This window comes from Cyprinus carpio, chromosome A16, assembly GCF_018340385.1.
Source record: "Cyprinus carpio isolate SPL01 chromosome A16, ASM1834038v1, whole genome shotgun sequence".
Classification (NCBI taxonomy): Eukaryota; Metazoa; Chordata; class Actinopteri; order Cypriniformes; family Cyprinidae; genus Cyprinus; species Cyprinus carpio.
This window is the reverse complement of record NC_056587.1, coordinates 19153081-19178462: the sequence shown is the minus strand read 5'-3', so window position 1 is coordinate 19178462 and position 25382 is coordinate 19153081. Positions and strand designations below refer to the sequence as shown.

The 25382-nt window shown below is 34.4% G+C and overlaps 2 protein-coding genes across 2 annotated transcripts in view; one reads left to right on the top strand and one right to left on the bottom strand.

Moving 5' to 3' along the window:
• LOC109105038 (high affinity nerve growth factor receptor-like) overlaps positions 1-356 on the top strand; it is a 29436-nt gene extending 29080 nt beyond the window's left edge. Inside the window, exon 17 of the mRNA XM_042773147.1 lies at positions 1-356. This exon is cut by the window's left edge and continues 1446 nt beyond it. The gene's annotated coding sequence lies outside the window, so the exon portion shown is untranslated.
• Positions 357-3791: 3435 nt separating this feature from the next.
• On the bottom strand, positions 3792-24238 carry LOC109105043 (progestin and adipoQ receptor family member VI). The gene is made up of 8 exons (XM_019118402.2): positions 23931-24238; positions 17196-17440; positions 13831-13958; positions 12610-12815; positions 9212-9338; positions 6246-6342; positions 5971-6115; positions 3792-5856 (listed from the first exon to the last, which is right to left on the bottom strand). The coding sequence occupies exons 2-8, from the start codon at positions 17244-17246 to the stop codon at positions 5597-5599; spliced, it is 1014 nt and encodes a 337-aa protein (XP_018973947.1). The 5' UTR covers positions 17247-17440; positions 23931-24238; the 3' UTR covers positions 3792-5596.
• Between the last annotated feature and the right edge of the window lie 1144 nt (positions 24239-25382).

Below are 25382 nucleotides of genomic sequence, written 5' to 3'. Positions count from 1 at the left end.
CATACTTCACCTTTAACCATCATGTGCTCCCAAACAAAGACTCTTAAGTTGCTGTGTTTACACGTTGTGCCAATCTGACTGCATTTCTTTTCAGTGTCTTGCGATTATGGATATACTACATCAATTTGTTATGTGTGATCTACACATGCATGTATTGTACATCTCTCCATGTTTAACAGCAACATCCTGTTATAGCTCAGAGTTCTGATTTATTTTCTATATCAAAGGCATCAACAAGGTCAGCGACAACACAACAGTGGAGACACGTGGGCTGTGTACGGAATGGAGTACTTACGTACTGTATAGGCTATTATTTATTTGAAACTGTATAAAGTATGGAACGGAAAACTTTTCAAGCAGTTGTTGTGTCACATGTTTAAGGCAAGACACTACAGGTGAACAGAGTAAACATTTGAACAAATCACCATACTTTTCCCAGTTGATTAATCACAGTGCATTACGACAATTGCTTTGTATCACAGGTTTTATGAAATGCTTAAAATTCAAAAGACAAGTTTAAAATTCTTGAGATTTTAAGGTTTTAACAGAACATTTATCCTACTGTATCACTCCATAAATTAAAAAACTGTCAACAGCCAGAAGAAGAAAAAAAAATATTAGAAATAAAATTTTTAGAAACATATTTTTACAAATAAAATGTAATATGTGTAACATTCTGGCATGTGAACAAACCATTCTGTAAAAACCTTGTAAAAACTGGATAGTCTGGTGTGTGCAAGAAAAAAATCATTTTGAGAGAGAAAAAATAAAAGATGTGTGTTGTCATTGAACTCTATAAACACAAATATATATAGTGTAATAAAATAAACACTTAAATTAGCATTTTGGATGTTTTGGAAGCAAAATAGACCAAAACCTCCAAATTGACTAGTGCATGAAAAAACAGATTTTACACAGTAGTGTCTTGCCTTAATTTTCAAATGTTACTATTTTAAATCTAATTTTGTGTTAAAATATTTCTTAGAGGTCCATTTCAATGAATTCTATAATAATACCTGCCTTCCAAGAGTATTTTCCAGTCATCTCAATGGCTCAGCAAGCGCATGAAGCCCTGGAAGTACACAACATGCATGATACCATCTTTGCTCCTGGGTGCTCAGTTATGGCCTTATTGTATTTTAGCCATAAATGCCTTGAGATGAATCACTTTAGAGCCACACGCTACAGTATGCTAGTATGCAATTCTGAACACAGCCGTACATCCAGCATGACACTGGTGTAAGGGCAGAGATCAATCAATCAAATACTAATTTATCATACAGCATGTTAAGCTGCAGTGGTCACTGTTTACCATTTTATAATTACAATTTTTTTTTACTGCAATCTTACCTAGTGTTTCAGAGATTGAATATTATTACACAGATACAAGCTGGAAATCATAACAGTATTTTTAAAGTATAAAATTAAAGATAATTTCCTTTAACATTAATTAATCAATAGCAGTCACAGAACGTTGGCATCTGACAGCTACACTATCATTTATTTCATTGTACACATACATATAACATTTTGGATAGACAATGTATAATCGATGTATTAAACTTAATTTTCTTCAGTCTTTTTTTTTTTTTTTTTTTTTCAGTTTTTGTATGTCATAATAATGTTAACCTCACATTATTTTGGCATGATGTTCATATTATGCTCTATGGATTACAGTACATATTCACGAATGTGTAGAAAATATCAGTCATTTCAGTCAACAAACACACCATAGACTGCTATTGTTTTTATATAAAACTAATTATACATACAGTAGAGTGGGGTGACATCCGGAAGCCTTGAGACCACATTGAAAATGGAATTCAAAATGTCATTTAGGCCTGTAAATAAACAGAGTATTTTTTGGAAACTGTAAAACCAAGTAATGTTATGATGCAAAATGAAGGAGATAGTTAATATTCTGCATTATTATGGTCACTAATCATCCGTTGTATAAAAATTAGAAGAAAGAATGCAGAATTAGAATGCAGAAGAAAGAAGGTCATACAGGTTTGGAACGACATGAGGTTAATAAATTATACATTATATATTTTTTTATTTTGGGTGGGCTATCCCTTTAACTGTACAAATATTTTAAATTTAAAAGTCTTTTAAATGTAAAATAAACTAAATACATAGTTGAGTGCAAATAACTCGGCAGAGGTAATGGGAGATAAAGAGAATCTTTACAGGAACCAACAGATGGAGAGAGAAAGTGACAGATGGAGGTGAAGTTGAAACCTCAGTGTCATTATAGATTACAACATAGACATCACATGAACATAGTGTACAGCAGCCTGAAAAAGCCCATTGTTTCAGAATCTCAGTCTGTAAATTATAAATGTGGCAACTGTGAACCTTCAACAAAAAATAAACAAATATATGGGTGCTTTCGTAAGGAAGCCAAACACATATCATATATTCAGTATATCTGAATTAAGGAGGACAAAATAAGCCTATTACCGCTTCCACACATTTATTTTGCCTGAAATCTCAGCTCAGAGACTCTAGAGAACTGTAATGCATTCTGGGTAATGGTATCACTGGCTCTGCGGTGCCTAAACTCAATTCTCACGGGTCATTTGTGTCTGGACCACTTCCATTTCACCCCTTTTCCAGGCAGTCGGTGTATTCCTGCCTCAGACGATAAAATGACTAGTGATGCACAATTAAAGTGATAGTCATTAGTTATTCATTCTCATGTAGTTCTAAATTGTCGTAAATAGCCTATCGTTATATTCCGTCAGACGTTAAAAGAGAAATGATAATAAAAATCGCTTCCCTACAACAAATGTAGACAGTGGCACTTGTCGAGCTTCAAACAGGACAAAAAAATAAATGAATAAATAACAAATAAAAATCCAATAAATGTAATCTGTACAATATTAAAATTCTTCTGAAGTAATATGATTCGTACCTATAACACGGTTTTGACCAATCAGCACCCAGAAATTGAACTATATATTTCTTAATTTGAATAGGACATTTTCCATCATTCACCATAAGTGATATAAACTTAATTATAATAAATTTAAATATATATATATATATATATATATATATATATATATATATATATATATATATATATATATATATATATATATATATATATATATATATTTAATTGAGATGACACTAAAAAAAGCATCTAGCAGATAAAATATTTTAGAACTGAACATATTATTTGATTCCACTTCCTTCCAAGTGAATATTTGAAGGTACAAATATAGTTTTAGTTCATCTGATTAAATTCACTTATATAATTTAATTACATAACTTATAATTAAACTATTAATATAATGTAATAAATACAAAAAAAAAAATGTATCTAACTTTAAATGTCCTGCTGAGTAAGTAAATTTTTTAAAGTAAAAAACTATAATCATTTTATTTAAATTTTTGTATCAAATTTGGATTTAATTTAATCAATTAATAATTAAATTATTAATAAGAAATAAAAACTCAATATAATTGTACAAAAATTAGAAAAACAATCATTTAAAATGCTTAATAATGTACTTTTTATATAAAGCACTGAAAGGCAGAGATACCTGTACTCAACTCTCTAGAAACTGGATTGAGGTTTGTGGACCAGAACCTGAAAGAGGTCAAAGGATGATCCCTCAAATCTTCAGCATACTGCAAACAAACACTCTTACTAATAAAAACATCTATTACGCAACAGAATTACAGAAAGATAACTGGCTTATACATTTGTGTGTTAAGCCAATAACGCTATTTGTGTAATCGTTCTGTATTCAATGATACCACAACAGCTGGACAAACACTGTAGTGAACAATGAGTCAGTTTAATTCTAGGCACTTTCATATTTTTCCACATTTGTTACAAAAATATTGCAAAATTGACAATGGCAAATAAAAGGCATTGTGATAATGATTGCATATTTGAATCCTCAGATTTAAAGAGAAGCATTATAGTAAAAAAAAAAAAAAAACAGAACAACATTTCTGGAACGTTTAATTTTTTTTTTTTTAAATGTTAAAAATAATTTTAATTTCCTTGGTAATTTTAATGCTACTTTGTAACATTAAATGGTGCTTTAAAATACAGTTTTCAAAACTGCAATACATTCATTTGGGCCAACAAACACACAGGGATTGGGATTGGGAACACACAGGGATCCAAAACCTTTTACGTTTCATTTAAATCTAGTGCACAAAATACTATTGTCACCAGTCACATTCACATTTAAACCTCTTTGAGCAGAAGAACACACTCCAGCAGGGCTGAAGCTGGAAAAACACACACCTACTTAAACTGAAAGGTGAGCGAGAATTACTGCTGTCGAACTACAAACAGGCATTTGGAGAAATGCAGACACTTTCCGCCACTAACCACTAAAGCACCTACTTTTCCTTTTTAACCCAAGATCCCTTTCATAACCACCAATTAAAATATCACTACCACCATGTGACCGACCTTAAGAGCTTGCTAGCAAAGGTTCTGCAAAACTATTGCCTTCAAGCAGCATTAATTGCACTGAATTACAAGCCGACGTACCTCTCCTGCACCGCTAGGCCAGACCAAACAAAAAAGAAAAAGGACAAATGAGAGACAGAGGTTAAGAGTTTAGCCATACACAACGATTAGCTTCGATTTCTGGTTTAAGAAAAGAGTGGAACTAATTACATGAGCAAAAAAAACAATTTCGAGCTTGCACTGGATACACAAGTGCATTGGCAAAATGCAGTTAAATATAAAAACCTTGTGTATGAATATAAACAGTGTATTGTATGCCATAAACCTGCAATGAACAAAACAATACCACAGAAATGTGACCCGATGCAGAGGACGACACATGAATCAAAGCTGTTCACCAAATGTCTAGAAACATCTAAACCACAGTGAAGGACTCCAGTGCAGCCCCATATTCCCATGAGATGCAGTTTAGTAGGAGAATGATGCCTAGATGAGCAAAATGTATCCTTCACGATACATAACAGTAAAAAAGCCCTTAATTAATTTGTTACTGCACCTGTGAGATTATTCAAAGGTGTTCCAGTAAATCCAAATTATAATAAAAAGGGACATTAGAAATATAAGTATTTAAAGCGGAAAAATTCACCAACCTGCCAGTAGTTTAGATATGATACCCACCATAATTTTTGTATATTTTGATATGCAACAATCATAAAACTGGATTAATTATATTAATGATGTTATATGCAAATATAAAATCCCTGATTAATGCTATTTTCCAGTTAATGTTACACGACATTAATACGGAGTGACATCAACATCATATTGTGTTTATTGAAACCCCCAAACTATGTTAGAATATAACCTGTAAAAATCAATTCTTAGCGTCATTCAACCCTCAACCTTTCATAATGATGACTAAAGAATAAAACCAAACGGGTAAATAACACCACCTGAAAGGTCGCGATTATCATTAGGGTTTTCAGCTGAGATAATAAACCGTAAGTATAAAAGGAAACTATAATAAGTGAGAGCCTAAACGTTTAGCTTCTTAGTAGAAAAGTATAATTGAAAGTGACTGTATAAGTGCGCTATAGTGTAAAATCGTCCAGGGAGGTGCACAGTGAGGTGTGGAGTGGTCAAGAAAGCTTTTTACTCCTGATGAAGGTGGGCGCCGCTAGAGGTTGAAGTGCTTTGGCGAGGTGTTTGCGGCAAACCGGCGCTAAAGATGCAGATGATGCCCAGGTTGAGCAGGATGCCCAGTGCGAGAACCCCCATGGTGCCCAGAAACGAAGGTAAAAAGGAGTGCGACGTCAGCCAATCTTTGCGAGACGCCATGTCTGTCAACACTGCCTCCATCTGGAAATGGGTGCCCACCACCGCACATATGTGAAAGAGCTGGTGACTGTGACCTGGAGGAGAGCGAGTGGAAAAACTGGTCAAAAGAACCACGTGACACCAGTGTAAACTTCTTTAACCATTGAGAACTAAACAAAGATGATCGTAAAATCAATTAAATGAGGTACCGATGTAGTCAAAGCGTCCAGGAGCCAGTCTCTCGGGGAGATGAGACGCAAACAGGAAGCATGTGAGAAACGCAAAGAGCAGATGGTAAGAATGGCTTGCCAGAGCTTCATTGGGACTACAGCTCCCCCAACAGCACGACAGCAGCTACAGGCGCACATGTGGAAAGAGAATAGCCTTAAAGAATGCATTCATATCTGCAGTGTACTGTATGCAATCACAATGCGCATAAACACTTGGCTAATTTGCATACGCAGCGAAGTGTGATCATACTTACTCGGTAGAACAGTGGGAAGCTATCGAACAGGAAGGGGACAACAAACGCGGCCGTTCGCATGACTTTACTTTTGTGTGGGAATTGCAACTCTACAAACCTGTTACAAAAGACAGAAGAAAACACACCCTCACTTAAAATGTATGGATTATAGATATGCTTTTTAGTCAAAATATACATTCAATAAATATGTGAAATATTTAATATAAAATTATGTAATATAATCATGAAATGTTAAAAAATAACATTTTATTTTCAATTTATTTTATATTCATATTTATATAAAATAAAATATTTATTATTTATATTCATATTTATATAAAATTTAAAGACGTGTTCAAAATAGTATCGTCCCATACTGCAAACTTCCAAAACACAGGAAAATGCTCCTTCATTTAAAATGCATTATAGATATGTTGTGTTCAGTTAAAACTATAATTTAATATAAAGTAATAGTGAATCTGTAAATTAAATTGACCTAATTATGTTTTTTATTTTATAAGAAAATTCTATTTTAAATAAATAAATGATTATATTAAATATAAAAAGGAAAACATTAATGTAATAAAATATTATATTATATATTAATATAATATAATAGAAATATTAATATTATTTTTTTAATGTAATAAAATATTATATTATATTATATATTAATATAATATAGTAGAAATATTAATATTAATATTTCTTTTTGCTTTTTTTTATGAAGAAAATGGAAGTGGTGCTTGACCATGTAAAAGTTGAGACCCTTACGGAAAACTCTCCTGCCTTGTTCTTGTCAGAAACTGAGAAACAAAATAATTGCAACACCGTAAATAATGATAGCGACATTAATATACAGTTTCATGCTATTAAACAACATTTAACAACATATAACTTTATATGCCGAGCCTGGTAATCCCAGGAGAGTACCTAGACACGTAACTGTACATTTTAATGCAGACAACTAAACACTATTGTAACTGTTAAGACTAATGTTAGCTAGCAAGCAATCAATCATAATGGTGTTGTTGATAATCGATGTTATCTTCGTAGTCATGAACATATGACTCTACAACTGTGCAGTAAAATCCACTTTAAAGATTCACTTTTCATTCATGAAGATGATATGGAAAAAAAAAATTGTCTCCTGGCGCAAAACAGACTTTTATGATGAAACTGACATGAAATTACCATTATAACTCCCTACATTTTTTTTTTTCATGTCTTGCTTTTGGATTTATTCTAAAATGAATATTATAACAAATTTGAGCACTTTTACTGTACTGAAGTATAAAGTATAGCAACTGCAGGAATTTTATCTCAAAAATAAATAATTAAGCCCAGACACCAACAACCTAGAAGGGTTATTTATTTGAATACTTAATTAAATAAGTTAATTATGACTGGTATAACAATTAAATAATGCATTAAATATTTTGAAATATTTTTTGATTTAATTTAAAAACTACATTTTTAAAGCGTTATCTTTAACTGTAGAAGCTGCTAAATTTATTCAGCCAACATGGACTTGTTGCTACTGTAGTATTGTTACTCTGAATTTACTATTCGCATCTATTCTGACATCGGCTTGTCAGATGTTGGGCTACAGTCATCACTGTCAATCATAGCAATGACTCGCGGAACAATTAAGACTTTCGTAATTATTTACACTCGCGTTTGTCATTCCTAAAACAGTATATGTGGACATTTGGTCCTCTTAGATGAACAAAAATGTTCTTCAAATTGTGAATGCATTATGAAGAGAAACCGAGCAAAGGAAGCTTGACTTACAGCATAGCTGATTTTGACAGTTGACTGGCAATGACTGAGCTGGCTTATTTAAAACCAGGAAGCAACTGTGCATATAGTCAGTTTTAGGCAATTGTGGGCAGATGTTATGTTTTTATGTGGTTGCTAGGTTATTGTTGATGGTTGCTAGGTGGTTGCTTAATGGTGCAAGCCAAAAAAAAAAAACTACATCTCTATGACATTCTGTCTTTAGATATTTAACAAAATGTTAAAGAAAAGTGGCATCTGTGATAATGTGCAAAGTGCAATAACATCGAACCAACTGTTTTTATTGGATTTAAAAATTAATTTTTACCATACTAGAAAATGTGTTACAAAAGACAAGAAAATGCATGAATACTTATTTAAAATTTGTTTATTGTTGATTAAGTTATGTTCATTGTTAAATGCTTTTTAATTTGAAATAAATTAATTATTAAAAATCACAATTATTTTAAATAAATATTAGAATTATATAAATATTTTATTAAAATAAATGTCTTGTTAAATATGTAAATATTAGAAATATTAAATAGTAATATTTACACTGTTTTACTTATTTTTTACTTTATGAAGAAAATGGGAGTGGTGCTTTATCATGCAAATTTTTCCACCATAAATGCTAGTGCATTGTGAGCGGTTTCCATGGTGTTTTTAAATGGTTACTAGGTTATTATAGAATGGCTGCTAGGTGGTTGCTTAATGGTCCGAATCCAAGGACCCCAAACCCCACGTCTCTAAGATATTCTGTGAGTAAATATGGCTCTCTTCAGTGTCTATTCAGGAGATACTGTTTTGCCCATTTCTCATCCTCCACACATAAATCTTATTGTTTAGAATAACACCTTTTCTGAACAACCTGCATGATCAGAGCGAGACAAATCATGTGCCAAAGTTTAATAATATATATATATATATATATATATATATATGCAATAGTCTTGCTTGCTTAAGCAAAACTAATTAATTCGCAGAATTCAATGAGTTAAGTACTTTTGTAAATTATTTATTTATTAAAATGACTGAAATCTTTTGTGCAAGGTTGGAGCGAACAAAAGTCTATGTGTGAGAAGGATGGCAGTTATATAATGAACTCTCTATTATTCCGAGACTGGATTTGAAATGACATCTGCATTAACTCCTGTAGTTGCAGACTTATTAAATGAGTCTTAATTACCCACTGAAACCACTCTCACCTGGAGTAACAGGACATGCTGGTACAAAAGAGCGAGTTGCCGATGGCGATGGTTACGAAATGCTGATGAAGCCAACTGTTTACCCAGCAGTCAGGCATCACGTAAGAGCCGTATGTGACGGCGCAGCCTGGAAAAGAGTATGGCAGTTTTAAAGCATTGGAACATCAGAGCATTTCGGAAAAAAAAAAGAGTATGGCAGTTTTAAAGCATAAAATAAAAAAATAAAAATAATAAAACCCACTGAAGATTAATGCACGTTTTCATTTGGATATGATTTTGAGTTTTATGTTTTAAGATCTCAGTCTTTATAACGAGTGCTTCTGATGAAGAACTAACTTCTGAATTCAATAAGTTTGCCAGCTTAGTCTGGCATCAAATCTTTACAAGATTTCCGAGAGTTTTGTTTGAGGGAGAAATCAGGTAAAATGGGCCGCTTTTTCATAAAATCTTCTAGAGCAGTATTAAAATGTCAATGCACATTTTCAGACTGCTTTGTGTGTGTTAAATCTGGTCTCTTTTATCATTTATGCTGAAAATGTCAATTCGATTCAATAAAAACACTGAAAACTAATGCATGCTTTCATTTGGATATGATTCTGAGTTTTGTGTTTTAGAAACTGCATAAAGCACATTCCTGGTTAGGTAACTATGAATCCAGCATAAATAAAGAAGGTTTGTTAACAGACTGAGATCTAAACAAAGAAACTGTACATTTTAATTTCCAAATTCTAATGGTCCCAAAAGGTATTTGGAGACAAAGTGTCTAAATGTTATTGTGTTATTTAAATAAACATCAAACAAAAGTGGCATGATGCTTGCACATTTCTCAGAATTTTTGCAATAATATTTAACCAGCTAAATTTTTAGTGCATGTATTGAAATGGCTTATTACTAAAACACTCCCAGAAATAACTGGATGAATTGTCTAAACAAAGTTTACACACACTTAAAAATGCAAATCAACCATTATTTCCTAGAAAACACTGTGATACTGTAAAACTAAAATGAACATAAAAATAAAAGCCAATTCCAGATATTTGCTTAAAATGGACAATAAACCCTAATAAATGAAATGGTCTTTTCAGTGTTGTGTATTATTTATATAGTATTTTGTGAATAAGCTTTTATTTTTATATTTTTAGTTTTAATTTTAATTTTAAATGTGCTTTTGTCATTTTTATTTTTTTTTATATTTCTATTTAGCTTAAGTTTTAATAATTTAAGTGCTTAAGCTTAAACAGAATTCAGTTCGTTGCCAACATTTTTTTTCTTTTTCTTTTTTAAGTTTAGATTTTCTCATTAATTTAGTAAAAGCAGTGCCACTGCAGTACCTACATACAATCTGAAACCAAAAAATCGTGTTTACAAGGTATGTGACTCAAATGATAAGTGCTTTTGATAAAAAACTAAATAAATTTGATAAGTTTGCAAGGTAAGTGGCATCAAATCTTTGTAAGGGTAATTATATAAAAGCATGTTATATTGAATTTCTTCTTTTGTAGTGCTTGGCTATTGTGCCATATCCACACATTCACTGCTGTGGACAGATACAGCTATTCTGCTTTTCTCAAAGCCAGTAAAAGAGGCCTTTCTTTACCACAACTACAAAAACATGACTGCAGATGGATTCCACATATGAAAGAATAATATTTTTATTAGACTATGGGAGCTTACAAGAAAAACTCACTGCTCTAAACGCAGGATTTTGAACAGATGACCATACCATCATCCAGGCTTACTGAAGTCAAACGAATGGAAATACTGCAGAAATAAGATTTCTTTTCAAATATATGTTCAAATCCATTTCCATTTGAAAGAGTCATCATTCTTTTATCAAGAAAATTAGTCTTTAATGTTTGAAAGGTGCATTAAATCACTCACTCAATGGAAGGTAAAGTGTTCTGCACATATTAAAATTGCGCTTATATTTCGCACTAGCTCTTCATAAGTGGCTTGAACAATACTTGTAGTTCTTCAGCCTTCACTCTTTATCAATGCAGACTTTAAAGGATTTCTCTGCAGCCAGAGCGTTTGCTTTCTTTCCTTTGAAGTCATGCAATAAAATGCCAGCAGTGTATTAGACGGCTAATTTCCTCCACAGCTCACGCTTTCCATAACTTCACATCAACCCATCCAAGACGCGTTCATTTTTACTGCTGGCCATCGTGACATTCTCTGACATGTCATCAGAGAAGTTCAGGGGTTTTTACATTCTGTTAAGGACCGTGGAAGACAAGCAGCCACTCTGGCACATTTATCTCACAGTGTCATATTCATTTACATTTATACATTTGCATTTCACAATTTATCTAAAGCAACTTAGAATGCATTCAAGACATACATTTTATCAGTTCATGCATTCTCTGGAAATCAAACCCATGACATTGGTGTTGCTAGCACTATGCTGTATTGTTTGAGGTACAGGAATGCAGTGTTGTTTTTGTTAACTAAAACTATTAAAAATCATTTTTTGGTAACAAATAAAGCTGAAATAAAATAAAATGATTAGATGAAAAACCTTAAAAAACCTGAAAAAAGAAATGATAAATGTTGCCTTGGAAACTAACTGAATCACAATTAAGATGAAACACTAAAAGTACTAAAACTAAACTAACAAATATTTAAGGCTGAATAGAAATATAGAAAAAAACTAAAACAAATATAAATGTAAAAAGCACCCTGCAAAATTACTAAAACATAAACTAAAAATGGAAACTAAAATATATATATAAATAAATGCCAATTTAAAGCATTAATAAATACTATAATTGTATATCAAAATATTGATATTTATTTATTTATTTATAAATTCATGCAGCATTATATATATATATTATATATATGCATGTTCCTTTTAATTTTAGTTTTAGTACTTTTGTAATGTGCTTTTGTCATTTTTATTATTTTTTTTCTATTTAGCTTTCATTTATTTTTATTTCAGTTTTAGTTTTAATAATTTTAGTTTCAACTTGAACATATTTCAGTTAGTTGCCAAGGCAACATTTCTAATCATCTAGAGCAGCATTACAATGTCGATGCACATTTTATACATTGATCTTTGGGTTTAATTCAGGGTTCTTTTATCATTTATGTTGTGAATGTCACAAAAAAAATAGTCCAAACTACAGTAGGAGGCTTTACATGTCAGTCCGCTGCTCTCTTTCTATCTACAGTAAGTAGGCTGTTCTTGACTAAAATAAGCTGCAGCGTGAACTATAGCTGAGGTTTTTAGTCAAAACTCTGATGTTTAAATAGAAAAATACCACTGATGTTTAAACAGAAAATATTTGGTAAGAATGGCCACTGTGTCAGTGTAATGATGACAATGTGTTTATCTTCACAGTTTAAGGGTTACTCCAAACAAACAAGACAGAATCACCCGTGAGGGCGCAGCGTACCGAGACTGTACAGGCTGAGCGCGCCGTAGTCGAAGAAGTAGCAGATGTGACGAGCCTCGGCCGACATGCTGCTGAAGGTGTGAGCGCAGCTGGAGGTGAAGGGGTACAGGCAGATCAGAAGCAGGTAGACCAGCAGTGGCCAGGTGTAGCTCTCCGTCAGGAAGTCCAGAGTGGAGCACAGCATGCTGAACCGCCACAGGAAGTACCTAGAACAGCACAGCTCAGGTCATACGTGAGGCATTTATGTCTTGTCTGAGGAAAGTAGAGCATGACTAAATATGGCACATCCAATCAGAGTTCATTACCATTTAAAGAAGTCATGGCCTAATGGTTAGAGAGTTTGACTCCTAACCCTAAGGTTGTGGGTTCGAGTCTCAGGCCGGCAATACCACGACTGAGGTGCCCTTGAGCAAGGCACCGAACCCCCAACTGCTCCCCGGGCGCCGCAGCATAAATGGCTGCCCACTGCTCCGGGTGTGTGTTCACGGTGTGTGTGTGTACACTGCTGTGTGTGTGCACTTTGGATGGGTTAAATGCAGAGCATGAATTCTGATTATGGGTCACTATACTTGGCTGTATGTCACGTCACTTAGAAAATAGTAGTTTTATTTAGCAAGGATGCATTAAATTGATCAAAAGTGTCAGTAAAGACATTTATAATGTTACCAAGGAGAATGGATCTGAAGGATCATGTGACATTGAAGACTGGAGTAATGATGCTGAAAATTCAGCTTTGATCACAGAAATAAATTACATTTTTAAATATTAAAATAGTTATTTTAAAATCATCATATTTTACAGTGTTGCTGTTTTTACTGCAGTTTTGAACAAATGAATTCAGCCTTGGTGAGTATAAAAGATTTCTTTCAAAAGTATTTGACTAGTTATTATGTATGTATGTATTTCTTAATTATACATTTTAAGTGTATTATACAGTTGATTATTACAAGGTTATTTAAAAGATAAAGCATTTTTGTTAGTAACAATAATGTGATATACACCAAAACAAGATTTAGGTCATACTACCCTGTGCTGACACAACAGGAATAATACATTTCAAGTAATGTGTTTAGCGCGTGTAAAATCTGATATCGCATAAAAGTGTCTGCTTATAAGCTAGATCCTAACTGCATAATGAAGCAGCTCAACCAAAGCTTCAAAGCTGACAAGTTATTAGTTCTGGCACGATAAAGTAATCACATGCTTAACTGGGCGCTTTACCAGGTCGGCAGGAAGTGGGTCCAGATATTGACCGTCTCGTTGGTCATTTGAAAACTGCTGAGAATGCAGTCCACGGCTGAGCTCCTGGGATGACGGTACCCAGACATGATGCCGTCCTCTCGAAACACCTGCAAAGACGCACACGGACGTCTAAAATGCATGCAAATATATACACGGTAAAAAAACGACAAATTCAGTAAGTCATGGCAACATATGTTTTTCCATTAATTTAACTAACTCAAAATAATATGTGATCCTGGAGCACAAAACCAGTCTTAAGTCGCTGGGGTATATTTGTAACAATAGCCAAAAATACATTGCATGGGTCAAAATTGTAGATTTTTGTTTTATGCCAAAAATCATTAGGATATTAAGTAAAGATCATGTTCCATTAAAATATTTTGTAAATTTCCTACTGTAAATATATCAAATTTTTTTACTAGTAATATGCATTGCTAAGAACTTCATTTGGACAACTTTAAAGGTGATTTTCTCAATATTTAGATTTTTTTGCACCCTCAGATTCCAGATTTTCAAATAGTTGTATCTCAACCAAATATTGTCCGATCCTAACAGCTTTCAAATAATGTACAAATCTCAATTTAAAAAAATTGACCCTTATGACTGGTTTTGTGGTCCAGGGTCACATTTAACCAATTTGAACGAAATTTTAAGTCATCTTAATTTAATTTAGGCTTAAATGACTTGTACAGCAAATCTGATTATACTCTGCAGTGTAAAGAATCACAACAAGGCAAGATATAGTCTAAAACTATCTCTCATTACCTCACCCTCATGTTAATAAAAATATAGTTTTAATTAAAGCAGCATTCTGTTGCAGTCATTGTTATTTTAATATTATTATAGTATTTATCACTACTAAAACATTCTTGGGGGGCGGAGTTGGAAGCCAATCATGATTTTGTCTGAGCTTTGAATAAAATATAAAAATTAAATAATTAATATTTTCTAATTTTATTTGTATTATCTTGTAATTTTAGTAGATAGAATAAGTAGCCTACGTTTTAGGCTAAATTAATTTCTATGACATTTAAGCCCCATCCTCACCAGCCACGACTGGTCATAATGATTCTTAACTTGTCGATAGGCTACATGAGAGGACTCTCTTTTCATTATTTTCCTGCTTTAGCGAGTTAACTGAATAATGGAAATTCGTTGTATATTTTAATAAACCCACGAACAGAAATGTGTTATGCTGAGTCACTGCTGGCTGAATTGGACAGGTGACAGAGCTCCCAAAACAGCTTATAGGCTACTACTGTTTCAGCTATTAAAATGGTTCAGTTTTGTATGTAATGGCAAAGTGATATATATCTTATATATATATATATTTTTTTTTTATTAAGTTAATTTAGAAAAACGTTTGGAGCATTTTTGTTCATTAAATATAAGTTTTTGTTTTTTAAAGTAATGACCAAGCGGCCAGCAGTGAGTGAGCATATGTTTGATTATTTAGCCTTCTAACATCACCAAGACTTGCCTAAAATAAAATCTATAGATAAAAAACGTTCAAGCATATAACAATCATTTTTGCTCATAAAGGTAAGACTCGAGTAATACGCCATTCGTAACTGTAAAGGGTCTACTTTTTTGTGTGCACTCACAATATCAACAAAACGATGTGCTTTCATAAAGTCTCTTCTTGATCAGGAGCACTTCAAAAAATGAACCAAAACTCAGTGAATACATGCCACACAATATATCTATAGAAAGTTTTAAATGAATACTTAACGAAATAAAACAAATCAAAAACAAAAACTCTTTCATTATAATCATAATCCGTAAAGATGCACTTCTCACTAAAGGAAACATTTGAACGCAAAGCTTCCGTGAAGACAGCAGTTGCGAGCAAGCGGCAAATTCAAACTGAACGGACATTTAAGGGAAAGGGTGCAGGTAAACCACGTATTACACAACATTTCACCACAAAATAATTAAGGCAATAAAAGAATTAAGATGGAAATGTTTTAAAACCTTACCAGTTTGTTAGTTCTCTTATAATCCATTACAGCGTACAAAACAATCGTAGCAGAATGGCAGCAGCTGGGTTTGTATGAAACGAGAGCGAGTCCGCGACACCAGGATAACATAATTAAACAATTGTACACCATTCTGAATCAAGTTTTAATATTTTATTAGCTAAACAAATGCAAAGCTTCCACCAAGAGAAAAATTGTTCAAGCAAGAGTACAGCGCCGACTTCTGTTACCCGGATGAGCCTGTGTTATTAGCTTTTACAGGTTGTTATCCAGGGATAACATACCTCGGAATGTCGCGACTGACCAATCAGAATCAAGTATTCCACAGAGCCATGTAATAATAGTAATTAATTCAAATATCTCCTTTCTGTTTTCCCCTGATACATTTGTTGTAATTACTTTTGCCGATGTTTTGTGGCAAGCTTAAGCCTATTGCGTGCATTTGAACACAGAACTGTTCAGCTGCGCTGACGGCACGCACCATACTGGTGCTGGTGGGACAATAAACACCGCCGAGCCGCTCTTGGTCTGGTGTTGTTTCCACCAGCATATTATTTTTTTTCATCACTTATTGATGGATGTCTAAAATATAAAAATAAGGAGAAGCCTACAACAGGCTCAAGGCCCGGCCCGCGTCTGAACTATGACGTGAAAATTGGCCTGAAATGCATGGCTCTAGTTCAGCTACATCAGAAATAAGTTTCTCAGTTATGAGGAGAATAAGAAACTGGCTCTGATCTAGCACTCATAGAATGATTTGACTGAAAATTTGTCAGGAGAGATGAAAGAAAAATAGTGGTCATCTACGCAATTCAGAAAAATGTGGCTTTTCTGCATTTTTTTTTTTTTTTTTTTTTTTTTTTACTCTTTGTACAGCAGTTATTGTTCATTCTAAATGTATTTTTAAATGTAGAATGTGTTGCATAAATACATGAAATGTAGAACATATAAAAAAGTGCTCATTACTCGTCTGCCAGTGGGTGCCCCCCAATGCATAAAAGTGAAACTCCGCCTATGCATTCTTCTAAACATCATCTTTTGTGTTCCACAAAAAAGTCATATGGGTTTAGAACAACATTAAGATGAGAACTTGCATTTTTAGGTCAGCTAAAATCAGCTAAAATTAGGTCAGCTAAAATCATTCATGTTACGTAATCTTACTGAAACTGTGCTGGAATTTCTTTAAGAAAGAGTTCTGCAGAACTGAAATTGGTGGCTTGCACCGTCTGTTCCCGCTCATTTGGTCTGTAACTTTTAAGTACATGCAGGAATTCCCAGGGATTTCCTTTAAAGGGGAACTGAACTGCAGTAATAAACAGTTTCAGACGCTCTCTCTGTACGTCAAACAGATACTCCCTTCCTCACCTTTGGCACCTGGTGGATGTCAAAGAGCTGCGGAAGTCTGATGCTCAGCATGTCTGCGGGGAGATGCAGTGCTCCCCTCCCTCTCTGACAGGCCTGCTCGAGTCTCTCCTTGCCTCCTCGACACAGGACACACCACAGCGGACACTCCAGACCCCGGGGCGGGCCCCCTTCCCCAGACTCCCACCTCACGCACTGAGTCCAACCCCAACCATGACCCTCTCCAGCCCCCCGCCACGCAGGAAACACTGCAGAGAGACACACAGACAGACAGACACAATGATTACTTGACCCTTATGCAGTGAAAAGCATACTGGATTACTGCTGAAAAGCCACTTAATAAGCTTTGAATAAGACCTAGATTTTACATTATTATTATATATTACATTACATTATTATATTAATACCTTTAATCAACAAGAATGCATTCAGTTAATCAAAGGTGACAATAAAGACATTTACAAAATTTTAGAAAATATTTTAAATAAATTATGTACTTTCTATGCCTGAAAAAATTAAGATCATAGTTTCCACAAAAATATTCAGAACAATTGCTTTTAACATTAATAATAAGAAATGTTACTTGAGCATCAAATCAAATCACTGTAGCCTTGGTGAGCATAAGAGTCTTATTTCAAAAATATTATAAAATCTTACCGGCCCTAAAGTATTGAACATTCATTTTTACTTTTATATACTTTATTATCAATTAAAATATATAATATCATATTCCAGTGGTGAAAACTATACTCTGAACTACACATGCATTGGGGTGATTATGTGACAATGAGTGTACATATAAAGCTTAAAAGGTTTATCGTTGCATTATGTTCCACAAAAAAAAAAAAAAAAAGCGGTTTTATGCTTTATGAACTATATTTCATTTTACACAATTACAAAGAATATGAGTAATTTTAAAGATCTGCCATGTGGTTTAAAGCTTTAACACTCAAATCAATCTCAGACATTTCGTCATCGCACACCCCAGTACGGGCCTCCCGTTTGACTCTTTCAACCAAAAGAAGGGAACATAACTTGGCACACTGGTGACATTGCATGATACTATTACATGCAAACATTTTTGCACACAACTATTAGGCAATAAGCCATCTTCTGGGAAGCTGACGTTCAACTGTTTAGTTGTAAGTGCCTGCCTCTCGAAAGAGGTCCGTACTTTGCTTTGCACAGGGGCCGATCCTGTGAAACTAGAACAGAATGTGCTTTGTGAGGGGTAGAGTTGACTGTTACACATGCGAGCTGTATGAAAATGAGCATGCTTTGTGCACAAGGACAAACAGCAGCCTAAACAAAGCAGATGGAAATGCTTGACCAGTGCCTCCACATAAGAGCCCTTCCTTACTGTTTGCAGACAGGGTTTGACTAAAGAGATTAATATTAGGTTTGGGTGACAGCTAAACCCATTCTCTCTTAATATTTTTCAGCTATTTACAATTCAGTATGTCTCAGTATTTATAGGGCTATTTGCTCTGGATGGCTTAAAAGAGTGGTATTTTTTAATTAGTAAACAATCATTTTGACAAGCAGCCACATGAACACAAGAATTCATTTGCACAAATATAAATAAATTGTGATGAACAGCAATAATTGCCTATACTGTTCATCAAAATCTTTTATATGACTGAAATTTGTTTTTGCACAGAGACTATGCATGAGCAATTGTGTGTTGAATGTTAATTCCTTTAAACAATCTATTTCAATTTTTAATATTTCAAACTAATATTTTTTTGCTAGAGTTTAAATCCTCTAGTAATTATGAAATGCATAGAATGACACTGCTTTTAATAATTTAAAATAATATAATTAATAATTATAATAAAATCACCATGTTGTCAGACAGTTCTATTTTAATATATTTTAATACTATTATAATCTTTAATATTTAATGTTAATATTTAAGTATTTTAAAACATTTAAATGACCTAATTTTATTTAAATTTTAAGTTTTAATAATTTTATGTAGTAAATCATATATATATATATATATATATATATATATATATATATATATATATATATACACACATATACATACCTACACACACACACACACACATATATATATATATATATATATATATATATATATATATATATACATATAGCTTTAATTTTTATTTGTATTTCTTAGTTAACATTTTTGTAATTTAAGTAAGCCAACTTATTGTACATATGTTAACTCATTTATTAGAGTCAGTCACCAAGGCAACATTCCAGGTAATATTTTATTTAATTTCAGATTTATTTCAATCAACAAAAATTATTTTTTAATTAGTGAATAATACACTAGACTAGTATGCTTTGACTGTATGGAAGAGAGCAGCATGAACATTCAGCTAAACATTTCCTTTTGCACTCTACGGATACGAATGTCATATGGGTTTAGATTATCATGTGCATGATTAAACAACATCAATTTTCATTTCTAGATGAACTATTCCTTTAAAAGCACATCACAGAAACTGTCTGAGATCCAACTACAACAAATGCATTTACATAAACTAATACAAGCGATAAATCCCCCCAGGTCAGATCATGCAGGTCTGGACATCCATTCACAGAATATGCTGTCATTATTCAATGGGTCAGTGTTGATTTTATGGATTAACGGATTGTGGAATGTCTCCTCCATCAGCTGTTTCTATGGAAGTCAAACATAAACAGAATTTATCTAACACTGGATATGAAGTTCTTCCCATAATGCCCTTTGGGAAATGTGTAATTCCGAAACAAACAGCTCACATCCCAGTTGTCGTTGCTAAGTTTGAACTGGATGTGTTTTTTTTTTTTTTTTGTGTCTTGTTGATAGGTGGAGATGTTTGGATTGCAGTCTGGCTAGTTAAATCCTATGACACTATGATCTGAGACAAAACAAGAGCAGAAGATGAGCTCAGCTGAAGCTGGTGCTGTGTGTGTCCACCAACTGTGACCAACGACAGAGCTGTTTTTGTCGCAAATCATTTTCTGACGCATTTCAAAACAAAACGGGACATACAAAGAATAGGACATTTATCCATCAGGAATTGATTGGATTGTGAAAATGAACATTATGTGATCTCACAAAGTTCTGTTATAATTTAGTCTACACTTTATTATGACGAGAGGATTCACAAGCTTGTGTAACAGTGTGTTTTGAATTTAAGGGGGTCATATGATGCAATTTCAAGTTTTCCTTTCTCTTGAGTGTTACAAGCTGTCTGTGAATAGATAAGATCCCTAAAGTTGCAAAGACTAAAGTCTCAGACTCAAAAAGATATCCTTTATAAACGTTAAGAATTGTCCACTCCCTCCTAAAATGCCTCGTTTAAACACGCCCCCACATGTCTACGTAACTGTGTGGGAAGATTTGCATAACAGCGGCCAAATGTTCACGCAAAGAAAGAAGGCATAATTTTGATTCTCGTTGTAGCTGCCGTCGCCGTCATGCTGTGGAGACACAGTTTGTTTTATTGTGAAAGCGAAACTGCTTAGTTTAGCCTTCCAAAAGAGGGCATAACTAAAACAGTGGTTAAGTTGTATTTACAACACTGTTCCAGAATAGTTCAACCCAAATATTCAGATGTGTGAAGTGCATTTTACAGAGGAAACTGTTTTCTGAAACTGGGAGAGTAGCCTACAATGTCGTCTGTGCACAAAGGTTGTTTCTATAAAGTGGGGCAATTCCAACTTTGCAAGGACAGTCTGGGACTTCTCACTTACAGCCTGTAAGTACGTTAAAGAATTTGCCACTGAGGATTCAAACGCGAGTTTTTAAGCAGTGTAGAGTAGTGCTTGTTGTTTGTCGTTTCTCCGATCAAAAATGCTGACATGGTTTTATGTTTACGGGGCACGATATACAATGCAACGCATAGTTGTTATAATCAGTAATTATGTCCCCACTGGATGCAACAAATGCCTCGTTTGTAATGGGTTTTATTGTTTTTGTCTCGTTGCACCGGGACACGGCATTACAGTATGGTAAGGGTTGTAACATTTCTGTCATACGCTTGAGGTATTCAGCCAATCACAATGCACTGGATAGTTGGCCAATCAGCGTAAACCTCACTTTTCAGAATGATGAGCTCTGTAAAAATCTATGCGTTTCAGAAGGGCGGGGCATAGAGGAGCAACAATAATGTACAGCATGTGGAAAATAATGTGTTTTTTGAACCTTAAACAGCATAACATTGCATTACACCAAATACACAAAATAATGTTCGTTTTAGCAATGCCAAAAATTGCATTTACATGACGTAAAGTTTATTCGCAATATTGCCAAAATCCCGTAAGAATTGCATCATGAGGGTACTTGTAAAGGCACTCAGTTGTGCTGTTTTATACTGTATGTCTCTGGATGTATAGAAACTTCAAAAGAACAGCATTAATCTGAAATAGGAGTTTTTGTAACAATGGAAATGTCTTCACTGTCACTTTAAAACAATTTTATGTGTTGCTGCTAAATAAAAGTATTAATTTCTCTTTTAAAATAGGGGTCTACATCTACTGATGCTAAACTTTTGAACACTTTTTAACTAAAACACTGTAATGCATGAAAAACAAACAAACAAAAACAATTGAAACTCCACCCATAACTCTTAAATAGTGTGTTTTCAAATAAAACTGAATATTCCAAAAGACAAAAATATAGGGTGGGTCTTACAAAACAAGGTTATGTGACATCAGCCAATAAGCAAAATCGTTTCAGATGCAGTGTAGGTTATGAAATTTTACAACACTTTTTCCACTTGGAATAACGTACTGATTAATTGTTCATAATAATACCAGGAATGTGCATTAAAAAAAGTAAATAGATTACATTTTGATTTCATGTTGGCTCTCAAACTATTGCATAATCCAAACCAGAACAAATCAGACTAAGACAGATGTTTAACGGCCTTGATTTCTGGGTGCTTGTGTCTCTCTCGCTCCACATCTCAGCCTCTTCACTAATTCTGACATTCTTTCTCTGCCTCATGATTGTGTCACAAGATCTGCCTCAATAGAATTCTTTATCACTGTGTTGACAATCGAGTGTCTATATGCATGCAGCCTGTATGCGCATGTTCTGTCCGGCACACGTGTATCTGTAGAAACCGTACGGACAATCTCACTATCTCTGTCATGTTAATACCTGATCTGACTACCGCCATCACACACAAGACTAATAATGCAAATGGCAATACTGGGAGAACAGGAAGTTTGAACAAGAAAAAAATCCAAGCAGTTCAGGTTTTAAATGATTTGCAAATTTTAAACAGTCATTACGTTTTTCAAGAAAAAGATTTCATAGAAAAAACTATCAAAACCTGTTTTGGAAGGTCTGTGTAACATTTTAATTTTGCCTGAGGCTTTTTCCTGGAAAAGAAAGCTTTTGATGATACCATGCAGAGCAGTGGAACCAGACTGCACCTTACATGCATAACATGCTTAAAGGGATAGACAGTTACCCAAAAATGAAAATTTTGAAGATCTTGTCAAGAATGTTGGTAACCAAACAGTTGCTGGCAGCCACTGATTTCCACAGTATTTTATTTATTTATTTCAGTATGGAAGTCAATGGCTACCAGCAAGTGTTTGGTTACCAACATTCTGCAAAATATCTTCTTTTGTGTTCAACAGAAGAAAGAAACTCATACAGATTTGGAACAACACGAAGGTAAGTAAATAATGACAAAAAAATTTTTGGGTATCTATCCCTTTAAGCGTACTATATCTCAAACTATATAAATGGATCTGCATACAGTACATGAAAATATATAGGCACTCTTATATTTTAGGAGCGGGGTCCCTCACAAGGGATCACCATATTTAGTGGTCCTTGCCATGTACAAAAAAAATAAATAAATAAATAAATAAATTAAATGCATTAATTAAGTAATTGCATCAAAAAAGTAATTAGGCCTAATACACAAACCCACTGATCAAACATCCAAAAGGCAAAAATGCGGCATTATATGCATCAATAAAGTTCTAGACTACTTAGCAAACTACACTAAATCAACACAATTGTCTAAATGGTACAACAGAAACACATACATGTCATTTTCTTCATATCTCCCGGTGGAAGTGGAGCTCAGGAGGGCGTCCAGCACGAAAAGAGACCTAGACAGGCTGGTGCTGTCAGTTCTACAGTACTGAGGGATTGAAAGTGGCCCTGTATTACTTACAGAAGCCTGCTCACGTGGACTAATGTACTGGATAGAGTATGTTCCATGTGTGTTCGAAGAAAAGACAGGCAGTTCTGCAAAAGCAACCATGCACTCCCACCATATGCATGCTATATATATACTCTCACCCAAAGGGAGGTGCTCAATGTCAACTCAACACTTGCACAATTCAAAAAAAGCTCAAATCATTTCCCCAACTCTAGAAACAACTCTAGAAACAACTTGTGAACAAACTTGAACTTGAACATTGAACCTTCTAATCCTCCACCCTGATGCTGTTACATGACACTTCCACTTTTCCTTCACCATTTTCGCCAGAATGACATATGTGCGATGAGTTTGTGTGAGATTTCAGGTTTTGGTGAAGTTCATTGCCTCTACGTTGTAATATAAAGTCATGACAGGTTCACTGAAAGCATATATTTTTTTAAAACATTCCTTCATATAACTTTCGAAGAATTCTTCTGAAAGTTCAGTTCAGCGAAATGCATGGAAAGTTTCCATGTATAGCAACAATTCTGACACTGCGGATTAAAATAACAACATAAGGCAAGAGAAAATCGATGGTCCATACCCTTGAGCTTGAGCTGGTCTACGAGATCATTTGCGCGTGCCAGTTGGAGATGTGAGGTTGCCAGATTGGGATCCGAAGAGTTACAGTTAATAAGCGCGAAATAACTACAGTTCCATGGCCGAACTAGATCCTAAAGTTAGCGGACAGCCCCGAGAATCACTTGGGCTTTGTGTGTCCCTCACATTCCTTGGGAAAGGAACACAAACAGCAGTGGAAATCCCACCCTCCGCGAACGAGCATGCTCTCATTGGATGGAGACATGAAAGAAGCCCTGTGTTTAGAATCAGGAGACCAGCGAGAACAAAGCCGCGACACCCGTTCAACTACTTTTTGCCTTCTCTTTCTGTTTTTAAGAACAAAAAGTGCTAGTTCGTTTTAGGAAAAAAAAAAAAAAATGCAGAACACACCCAACTCGACGCGTCATGAATATATTCACAGTGTGGCATAGTGCTTCATTCGTTTTATGCAGCGGCTCTAATGAAAACATTATATATATATATATATATATATATATTGTAATGATTATGATTCTACTGATGCGTGACGTCACTGCTACGGACAAATACGGAAGGAATGATGTCTTTGAGCACACCTGTGGACAATGAACAATTTTGGGATGCTTTTAAATGCGGGGGAGAGGAAAGGTGAGGGCGCGCTGTTGCCTGATAATTAACTGTGAAAGAGACTGAGACGCTGTGTTTATTAAGCCTGCCGGGTTCGCAAAAGCAGGGGATCTGTGGCGTTCGTGGTTGGTTAGCACCACCGGCGTGAAGAAAACCGGGGTCCCACTTATTGGCCCGGAGTTAGATACTGGGGGGAATTTAGATAGATAGGGAAGAGAGTGTAGGTGGACTTGGCAGGCTGTTTGGAAGAAACCTTCTCGGCATTTCCGCGGAAGGGAAGGTTGAGTCCTCACAGTGACGGCAGGGTGTCGTCGGACGTGGACAGGGAAGTCCGAAATTATTTTATTATTACAGAGTTGTGTGTTGTTATTTTTGTTGTGCTCAGCCATTGGTGATTACTGTCCTCCTGAATTATGTTGATTGCCTGTGCTGGTTATTACACCTAGGGCATGTGATTTAGGCGTGGAGTTTCTAACTGAGTGTGCTTTGCATGAGATTTCACATTATTTATGGTTTGCTGTGAATTTGGAATGAGTAACGTTACTTGGGTTCTCTTTTAAATGTGTGTCACGGTTTGATGAAATATGACTAGTGTATGTAATCGGGATATTTAAGTGAGACAACGCCAAATGGCTGCTATTGTTAATAAAAAGTGTATTCTTCTTTAATTCTTGTTCTTGAGTGTGTTTTGAGTGCTCCTCCCGGACCAGAACGGGTTAAAATTAAAGGTGGTAGCAGAATAGCTGTTAATCCGCAATAAGAAAGCTTACCAGTGGCCCCTAGTGGTGGCTAGAATTATTACACTGGTGGCAGCGGTGGGATATAATTG

Coding starts and splice junctions, on each gene's coding strand:
- LOC109105043 (XM_019118402.2), bottom strand. CDS start 17,246: ATGCTGAGCATCAGACTTCCGCAGCTCTTTGACATCCACCAGGTGCCA. Junction 13,959..17,195: donor ACATCCACCAGGTGCCAAAG/GTGAGGAAGGGA, acceptor GCGTCTTTGCAG/GTGTTTCGAGAGGACGGCAT. Junction 12,816..13,830: donor ACCCACTTCCTGCCGACCTG/GTAAAGCGCCCA, acceptor GTGCTGTTCTAG/GTACTTCCTGTGGCGGTTCA.